General features: G+C 35.3%; 2 protein-coding genes across 3 annotated transcripts; one reads left to right on the plus strand and one right to left on the minus strand.

Moving 5' to 3' along the window:
* Positions 1 to 1,148: 1,148 nt before the first annotated feature.
* Positions 1,149 to 3,656, minus strand: LOC111452039 (lectin-domain containing receptor kinase VI.4-like). The gene has a single exon (XM_023092567.1). The coding sequence runs from the start codon at positions 3,301 to 3,303 to the stop codon at positions 1,249 to 1,251; it is 2,055 nt and encodes a 684-aa protein (XP_022948335.1). The 5' UTR covers positions 3,304 to 3,656; the 3' UTR covers positions 1,149 to 1,248.
* A 4,103-nt stretch (positions 3,657 to 7,759) lies between these two features.
* Positions 7,760 to 9,140, plus strand: LOC111446472 (abscisic acid receptor PYL4-like). Of its 2 annotated transcripts, XR_002711074.1 has the most exons (3): positions 7,760 to 8,480; positions 8,673 to 8,895; positions 9,052 to 9,140. XR_002711074.1 is itself a non-coding variant. In XM_023085310.1 (2 exons), exons 1-2 carry the CDS (start codon positions 7,990 to 7,992, stop codon positions 8,812 to 8,814), a joined length of 633 nt encoding a protein of 210 aa, XP_022941078.1. In that variant the 5' UTR covers positions 7,760 to 7,989; the 3' UTR covers positions 8,815 to 8,949. The 2 variants fall into 2 exon arrangements, 1 of the variants encoding a protein (XP_022941078.1); XM_023085310.1 differs by lacking the exon at positions 9,052 to 9,140 and having other exon boundaries at positions 8,673 to 8,949.
* Positions 9,141 to 9,490: the final 350 nt, after the last annotated feature.

Consider the following 9,490-nt stretch of genomic DNA (forward strand, 5'->3'; position numbering starts at 1 on the left):
TAAAATAAACTAAAAATTAAATTAATTTTTATTTTTATTGAAAGTACAAAAATAAAATCTAAATTAGATTAAATAAAAAAAAACTATTTTTAAATTTAAATTCGAGGAATTGGATTTTAGATACATACCGATGGTTCATTTTTTCTTTCTAGAAGGCTAGACTTTACGAAGACCGAGTTGAATAAAAAATCTTCGTTAATATGAAACAAAAATAAGGTAAAACTCTAAATGTGAACGGAGACAAGGATAGAGACGAGAATAAATTCTTTGCCCCACTTCGTTTTCTGTTTCACACTAAGATATTATTTTTGTCCATGAGGTAAACTAACTTTATCTATGATTTATCTTTAAAAAATAATTATTTAAATAAATATTTTTAATTAGTAATTAAGCCGTTGATCGACAAATGGCCCAGACTACTGGAAGGATTTCTTTGGATAATAGAGTATTCCTGTGATCGGTTTAGTCGGTATTTTTCTTTTATGGTTCATATTCTGGATTAGGTTCATCTAATCAGATGAATTGAGTTGTAGACATGAAAGTGTAAGAACTTAACAGGATTCCCTCGAATCAAATAAAGACTAAGTTGAGAATCTTTATCCGAGAAACATAAATGAAAAAGTATCTTGTCTCCATCCTCGTCCCATTTCTTGGATGGAAATATTTTTAAAATTTAAGCCCGTCAATTATAATTAGAAAAATATAATCTTTCTTTTAAAAAATTAAAAATATTTAATAAGAATGATTCAATTTGATTAATATGTTTACAAATTAAAATTAAAATAAGTAAAATACAATTAGTATTCTTATATCACGGACTCGTCAATTTATCAAATATTTAATGAAAATGTGACGATGTTAGATATAGATGGGTTTAAAATAAAACCAATGGATTTTAATTAAAATAAGTTTATGTTTAAATTAAATTTTAAACATTTATGGAAAATTATTAAATAAAATGGCCCAATTGTGGTTTTTGGGCCATTAAAAGATTATAAATTTGAATCTTTAATTTTTAATTAAAATATAGAAATCAAAATTTTAAATTTATGATTTAAAATTGAGAGAGTATTTTGTGTATTGCTTTCGACTATGAGTTTATTTGCTTTAATTAATTAATTATTCAAAATTTCAATTATGCCCATAAATATTCAAGATGGAAATAATATTTACGGAGTAATTTAAAAAAATTAAAACAAATATTTATACAATATTTAAAAACAGGATAAAAGAAGGGTAAAATGGTAACTATCTGCCTGCGTCTATGGAGCTAGAAGAAATGGCGCCAATGGACAAGGAACGATAAGACCTTGCTGAAATCACTTCAGTAATTCTCGAGTTACATTTGGAGTAAGTTTGGGAACAAGCCCAATCGTCGACCGCCGGAACTGGATCGTCGCCGTGAAGGAACCTCGTGACCTGTCTCATGGTCGGCCGAGCTTCTGGTCTCTGGTGAGTACAAAGAAGCCCTAACTGCAGCACCATCTCCATTTCTTCAACCTCATAAACCAAATTCAACTTCGGATCAGCCGCATACAGGATCTGTCCCGTTTCATAGCATTCCATCACCCATTCTACCAGTATGAACTGATCCGATTCCAGAGGCTTTCTTCCACATGCCACTTCCAGAAGCAAAACTCCATAGCCAAACACATCGGTGTTTTTCGAAGCCTTCCCGGTGCGTACCAACTCCGGCGCTATGTAGCCAATCGTGCCGACGACGCCGGTTGTGTGCGATTCTTCGGCGTGGTCGTATTGCCTGGCGAGACCGAAATCGCTCAATCGGGCATTCATGTCGGCGTCTATTAGAACATTGCTTGGCTTCACATCTCGGTGGATCACTACCTGCTCCCACTCTTCGTGAAGGTACAATAATCCTGCTGCAATTCCTTTGAGAATGTTGAATCTCTGTTTCCAATTCAATATGTTGTTGTTTTTTGGATGATATAGAAGTGAATAGAGGCTTCCATTTGGTATATAATCGTAAACTATGAGTAGATCGTTCTTTTTCTTGCACCATCCTTGGAGATTCACCAAGTTTTTGTGTCTTAGTCGTCCTAAGCTTTCGATTTCTGCTGCGAATTCTTTCATTCCTTGGCGCGAGTTTCCTCTAACTCTCTTCACAGCAATCTCAATTCCAGTTGAACGTAACTGACCTTTGTATACTGAACCAAACCCCCCAATTCCAATTAGCTCGCTGCTTTTGAATCCTTTTGTTGCTGTGTAAAGATCTCTGTAGTTGAATCTATGAGGACAGTCTCGTTCCCAATCCTCAAGCCTCTCAGTTTGCCACATTCTTCTAAACCAGAAAGCTAAGAAAAAGATTCCTAGAATGGCCACCACAGAAAAAACTGCTATGAGTACCTTGAAGTGGGAATTGGATGGCGGAGGAACAAGATCTTGCTCTTTTGGAGGGTTGGGAAGGAGAGAGTAATTCAACGACGGCGCTGGTCCATTCACTGCAAAACTCCATCCCAAAATGTAATGAGAGCTTGTTTGGTCTCCTGTCGAAGCCGAGAAGCCAACAAACATTTGTTCCTTTAGAACATCTTTCAGGTCAATCCGACGGGAAAGGAGTCGATCTGTTGGTTTCTTTTGCTGTTTTGTGAAGGGAGCTACGGTGACGTTCACAATTTTGTTGGGGCCATCATACTCAATCCAAGCAATGATAGGATCACCAGAATCCATTTGGAAGTCCTTTTCATTAGCATCGCCATAGTCGGAATAAGAAGCAGGTTTGGATGCTACTGATGAAACGCCATTGATATTGATCCCAACATGATTCCCTTTGGTGTTCTTGTCTTCCTCATGCCCATTTACAGTGTCAAATTCAACAGCAAATATATGGTTTGAAGTGTTACCATCGTTAGTAGAGTTGAACAATCCAAGGAAGTGTTTACTATCTGCACCTTCAAAATTGGTTGATGGAGCTAAGACGAAGGCCAGGCCAAAGCCACCTTGTCCGGGGCTCGATGGATTGATTGCAAAAACAAAAGTTGTGTTGAAGGATGAAACATTTGCAGATGGGTCAGAATTTTTATCAAACATCTGGAATGGAGTCGGATAGAATGCATGCCCTATAGCGTTAAGTGATCGATTGGTGAGCCTCAACGCACCAGATGGATTCATAACAATCGCTCCATCAAGAGCAAGTTTCGAGTCGTTAAATCCATGGTAGGTAAATGGAGGCTCCACAGAAGGAGCAGCCAAAGAAAGGAGCACAGAAAGAAGAGCCAAAGGAGCTGCAAAGGCTATAGCCATGTGACTATGTAAGAAAACAAAGTGCTCCAAAGAAGAAAACATGGGTCAGCTTTAAACAAAGAGAAGATCTGGAATTGGTCAATTTTGTGGAAAAACTCAGATTGCCTATGAGATTGACTTGGGAATAATGAATGGTAGGGGAAGGTCTCAAAGTTTGGGAGAGTCAGTGACTTGAAGCTTTGGAGTAAAGCAAAGTCATTGTGGTTTAGGAACGAGAGATTAAATGGTTTGATGGGGAAAGTTTGACAATTCAAAGGTTGAAGACGGAAAGAAATAACTCTTTCATGTGGAGATTGACAAAGCTGATGCCAAGGCCACTCATTCTGTTTAATTTTCCAACTAAGTTGACAGAAAGGCAATGGATAAGACTCGTTCAAGCCATGAAGGGGCCGCTACAGATAAACCTAGTAAGTTGCGTAGTAATGAATCTCTCTCCTAAATTCTCTTTAGAAGATTCAGACCGTTACTTTTCACAACTTCGTTATTTGCTGCTCCTCGCCTACTTTCTCTTCATAGTTAAGTGTTAATTGACTATAAAGACTGGAATTATTTACATTACCTTTGAAGCCCTGATTTTGGATGATTTTCTTTAGTTAAACTATAGTTCATCAAATCTTAGATAGCCTACCGTAGTAGATAGTATTTTTTTGGACTTTTCCTCTCAAGCTTCCTCTCACGTTTTTTAAAACGGTCTTTTCTAGTGCTTTGTTCCCTTCTCCAACCGATGTGGGATCTCAAATGGCAATGAAAACCTAATTAGTAAATAGTATCAGAGTTAGATATCGAGCGATGTGCCAGCGAGGATGCTGGGCTCTGAAGGAGTGTGGATTTGCGGAGTCTCATGTCGATTGGAGAAGGGAACGAGTGTTAGCGAGGACACTGGGACTCGAAAGGGAGTGAATTGTGATATCCCACATTGATCGGAGAGGAGAACAAAACACTCTTTATAAGGGCGAGGAAACCTTTTACTAGTAGACGCGTTTTAAAAACGTTGACGGACTGAAAAAGCCTAAAGAGAACAATATCTGACAGTGGTAGACTTAGGTTGTTACCTTTTGTCTTTTTAAATTTTTAATTATGCCTTGAATGGAAAGTTTTTATTTATTATTATTTTTGCGCAGCACTCAATAGGGAGCCACCAAATACGCCACCGACACTCAACACGTGGAATGAGTGCATAAGGATGTTGTGCTCAGCTCGGATATAGTTCTAACAGGTAACAGGTGAGATAATTTGAACTTTTGGTTTATTAGCGAAGGCTATATGTGTTAGTATTTTTTGTTCTTGTTTTCTAAGATAGAAAGGAGTTCTTGCTATTAATATCGACACAAAATTATAGATTGTCTAATTATACCCAGCAAGAATTTTCGCTTATTCATTTTAATTGTTACATGTATTGTTTTCAAATAATTTAATAATTGTTTTGTCTCACTTTGATTAAAATATATAATTAGACTTTATTTGTTATCCATTATGATATTTTATTTTATTTGTAACTTTTAATAATTAGTAAAAAAATATTTTACCACATGTTTATCATCATATTATAAGTAAGTTTTATTCGTTACCGGTATGCAATAAGGAATTATGTATATCTTAAAACAACGAAAAAAAAAAACGAAATGAAATAAAGAAAATAAAAGTGTGGAATAGATATTAAAATATTAGTTATAAGAAGAAAAAAAAAAACAATAAAAGAAAATAAAGAGTAAATATTGAAAAAATATCTTAACAATAAATAGGGTAGATAGATTTTCAGGCACAAGGGAAGACAAAAATGGCTCTTTATTTCTTCCCAACGTCGTGGGCCCAAGAAAATTTTGATCTTTTAGTACGAAATTAAGGAATCATGTGACAGAAATTAAATTTAGATGGGGGATATTCCACAAATTCTTCCCATCAATTTAACTTTAAAAATTAAAAATATATATACACTAAAAAAAAAAAAAAAAATAGAGAGAAAAAAACCATTAATCAAAACATAATTTAATAGATAAGTTGTGAAATACCTATCTCAAAATTAATGGTTAAATCTTAATTCTCGAAAAAAACTCAACCATATGCAACTTTGAATTTTCATAGAGGTTTTTTTTTTTTTTTTTCCTCTTAAAATACTTGTCCTCATTTTTAAGGTCAATATATATATAAATAAAAGTATAAGGTTGGAAGCTTTCTAAAGAAATAATGATATCGTGGTGATTATGATGCGACTCATTTTCAAAATCATTATTTTTAGTCCGTGTATGGAATCAATTTTTTCTATTAAATTTTACTAATTCAACTATTTTATTTTAAGATTGGATTTATTTTCCAAAGTATATATATATTAGAAAAAAAAAAAAAAAAGACTTTGAGAACTAGTACCCTAATATAAGTAATTTAATAAGACTGTTAATACGTTTTCAAAGTCATTTATCTATTGCTCGAAGCTAATTGGATATTGTTTTATAGACTATGATATCACATTAAATAAATATAAATTCTTTCTTAAAATTAATAAATTATAAAAGGACAAATTCCAGGCTCTGCGTTATGTTTCAATTAAGGTTGCCACGTGTCGCTTAAATATCCAACTGCCCTTTCAACATTTGAAATCCAACGGTCCAGATAAAAAACAGACAAATTTTGGGTGCGGGATACAACGTAAAACGTGGAAGCTGCTGCTTGGTTAGAACTTTCAATGTTGTCTTAGCCCATTTGGTTTTACGTGGGCCCGATTAAGCCCGCTTCTCAGTGGGCCCAATTCAGCGTTCTATTCATTTGATCCGTAATTCAAGCAGCCCACATCCTGGCCCAATTTCTCTTAAATTTGAGAGAGCGGAAAATAATAGTGACAGATAATTGGAGAATTAATTAATTAAATAAATAAATAAATCCTTTCAAATTGAAAATATTTTAAATGATACAAATAATATAGAAGAATTAATTAATTAATTAACATATTTAAAATTATCAAATTAACACAGATAAAATAGTTTAAAAAATGATTCTCCTAATCAAAGAGTAAAATGTGGTAATAAATTTTAGTAATTTAATGATAAGGAAGATTAATTAGTCATTAATTAAAAAAAAACCATGGTTGAATTACATAATTATTTCATTAATTAATTATCTTTAAAATTGTTGAAAAATATGATGAGGCCGACATAGACACTAGACTCCAGAGGTTTTAGGCCCATAACACATAGCCCTAAGCCCATGGGCATGAGGCCGATTTGCCTGTCGCTGGGCCCAACAAAATGTGGTTCATATTAAAATTAAATTAAAAATTAAAAAAATAATGGAAATTGTGAGCCAGTTAATGATGTCGTTTTTTGGTGGGCTGTCGCAATTTTTCTTTTTATTATTCTCGCCAAAATGTTGCAAATTGAAGGCTGGAAATTAATTTCGTAATGAATTTAAATTTAATTTCATCATTTTCCTCATTAAAAAAACGAAAAAGGGATGTTTTTATTACTTTTCTTCGTGAATTCGATTGTCACATGTCGTTTGTCCTTATTATATATATTTTTTTTCGTGAAATAATGTAGATTGAAGGAAAATTCTACAGTAATAATTGGTATGTTCGAAACTACCTATGGTCCCAAAAAAATAACACATTTTTTACATATATAGTATCACCCTTTTTTAGCTTTGGTCAACCATATATTTTCGCCCCCATCAAGTGAACCATGTGAACTTTGGTCTATCCATATATGGGGCTCGTGTGTGTCACCCTATTAAGTCTTACCCAATCCATGAATCAATCAATCATAACCCATGAGTCGGCTACGAGTCAACCACAGTGGGCTTCGGCCTCCTTGTTTCTAAGGTCCAAATCTCTATAACTTCAAAACTCGTCCCAATTAGCTAGATTCACTCATAACACCAAGGTCGATCTCAAGTGGCACATTAAAATGAAAAAATTTGAGATCCCAATAGGGGCCCTCCCAAGTGCATGAGAAAATTGCGGCCCTTCAAATTGGGCGTGCAATCTTTCATCTTTTATGAATTTATTCTCCAATGTGCAACCATCTACCAAGTTGCCCATTTGCTGAATAGTTTGAGGTGCTATATTATTCAACACGACGCCGCATTTATGAGCCTTGGTCCGCTTATGAATTTTCCTCCCTTTTCTTACCTGTTTATAGCCAAGTTTCCAATATTACGAAAGAGAGCATGTGGGTATTTTTTCAAAACAAAAAAACAAAGGACGGGTCAAGTCTAGTCGGTAGGTCTTTTCGTAATATTTTAAATTTTCTTGAACGTTTCTTTTGTAAAGTAATATATAAAATTTGATATCAATTCAAATATAACTCAATAAATAAATTACTATTTTATTAATAAAAATAATAAAATATTAACTTCCAACTTATGATAATTATTTAAGAAATTAAAATTTAAAAGTGGTTTGGGCAAGTTTTGTTAAAAATAAAAAATATTTTGGTAATTTGGTAAAAGGAGAGGGAAGGGTAATTTGGTAATTCCGCCCGATCAGGTTACTTTTAGGCTTTATATATATAATAGGTATCCACACACATGCTAATTCATCTGTGAGCCAATCGGAGAGACCGAACGATCGATCGCCGAGAGGCTGAGCTTATAAATCAACCGTCGATCAGCCGCCGTTCTCCGCCGTTGGCGGCTGGAAACTGATAAATCCTCTCTTTCTATTTATTTTTAATTATTATTATTTTTTTTACGTATTTTTGTTTCTTGTGGAATCGTGAAAAGCTCTCTTCGCTGGAAATGCTACCGAAGCCCTCTGTATCGTCTGTTCTAATAGACCAAATCAACGGCTCCGATTCAATCTCCGTCTCAATCCATTGCCATAAGGAGGCTCAGAAGTGGTTTCCGGTGCAGGAATCCGTAGCCCTTTACCATACGCACGCTGTGGGGCCCAACCAGACCTGCTCCGCCGTGGTCCGAGAAATCGCCGCCCCCGTCTCCACCGTCTGGTCAGTGGTCCGGCGGTTCGACAACCCTCAGGCTTACAAACACTTCGTCAAGAGCTGCCACGTCGTTGTAGGCGACGGCAACGTCGGAACCCTAAGGGAGATCCACGTCATCTCCGGCCTTCCCGCCGGCTGCAGTACAGAACGTCTCGAGATTCTCGACGACGAACACCACATCCTCAGTTTCAGCATGATCGGCGGCGACCACCGCCTCGCCAACTACAGATCCGTCACAACACTCCATCCGTCGCCGACCGACGGCGGAAATAAAACCATCGTCGTGGAGTCCTGTTGAGGATTATTGGGATTGGGAGTGTCCCACATTGGTTAATTTAGTGGAAGATCATGGGTTTATAAGTGAGGAATACTATCTCCATTGGTATGAGGCCTTTTGGGGAAGCCCAAAGCAAAGCCATGAGAGCTTATGCTCAAAGTGGACAATATCATACCATTGTGGAGAGTCGTGATTCCTAACAAGTCCTACGCCGTCGATACGCCGCCGGGAAATACCAAAGAAGAAACAACCGTGTTCGTCGATACGATTCTCCGTTGCAATCTTCAGTCGTTGGCTAAACTCGCCGAAAATTTGCATAAACCCAATAATCAATCTCCGCCGTAACTTCATCAATTAGAACCTTCTCTATTTTCCTCTGTTCTCTGCTTCTTCAATTTTTGGCTTAATCGTCTAGAAATTCTCATTGGCTACCAAAATCCTTTTTCTGTAGACAATTAATATTTAAAATTTTATTTTCTTTCCCAGGTTCTTAATTTCCATTTTAAACATTTCGTTTCATTTCAATAAATATACAGCAATTAAATTATTTATCAATAAATAAATAAATATATATATATATTGGGCAATTGGAAGGTTCTAGAAAGAGGAGGTGAAATTGTTAAGGGCAGTGGAGACAGGGCCTTTATTTATTTTTTTATTTTTATTTTTAACATTTCTATTACTATTATTAATAAGTTTGTGTATGTTATCATTTCTCAATAAAATTAAATTTATAATAAATATGGTAAATATTTTTTTAAAAATTAATTATTGCATAAATAGACGATAATAATACTAACTTTAACATAGAAATGGAAATGAGATTTTTTTTTGTGAACGGACGAAATTATCAACGGAGAATCCCGACTCCAATTCTTTAAAATGGAGAATGGGATCAAGACGGGAATGAAAAATTCTCACGTGAACGGAGAGGAAAAGCGTAACTCCGACCCCACTGCGTCCCGTTGTCACCACTAAGATTATTATGAATAATGTGAAATTTTTGGGCACGTGACATGCC

This window comes from Cucurbita moschata, unplaced genomic scaffold, assembly GCF_002738365.1.
Source record: "Cucurbita moschata cultivar Rifu unplaced genomic scaffold, Cmos_1.0 Cmo_Scf00001, whole genome shotgun sequence".
Taxonomy (NCBI): domain Eukaryota; kingdom Viridiplantae; phylum Streptophyta; class Magnoliopsida; order Cucurbitales; family Cucurbitaceae; genus Cucurbita; species Cucurbita moschata.

Coding starts and splice junctions, on each gene's coding strand:
- LOC111452039 (XM_023092567.1), bottom strand. CDS start 3,303: ATGTTTTCTTCTTTGGAGCACTTTGTTTTCTTACATAGTCACATGGCT.
- LOC111446472 (XM_023085310.1), top strand. CDS start 7,990: ATGCTACCGAAGCCCTCTGTATCGTCTGTTCTAATAGACCAAATCAAC. Junction 8,481..8,672: donor AATAAAACCATCGTCGTGGA/GTCCTGTTGAGG, acceptor GATTCCTAACAA/GTCCTACGCCGTCGATACGC.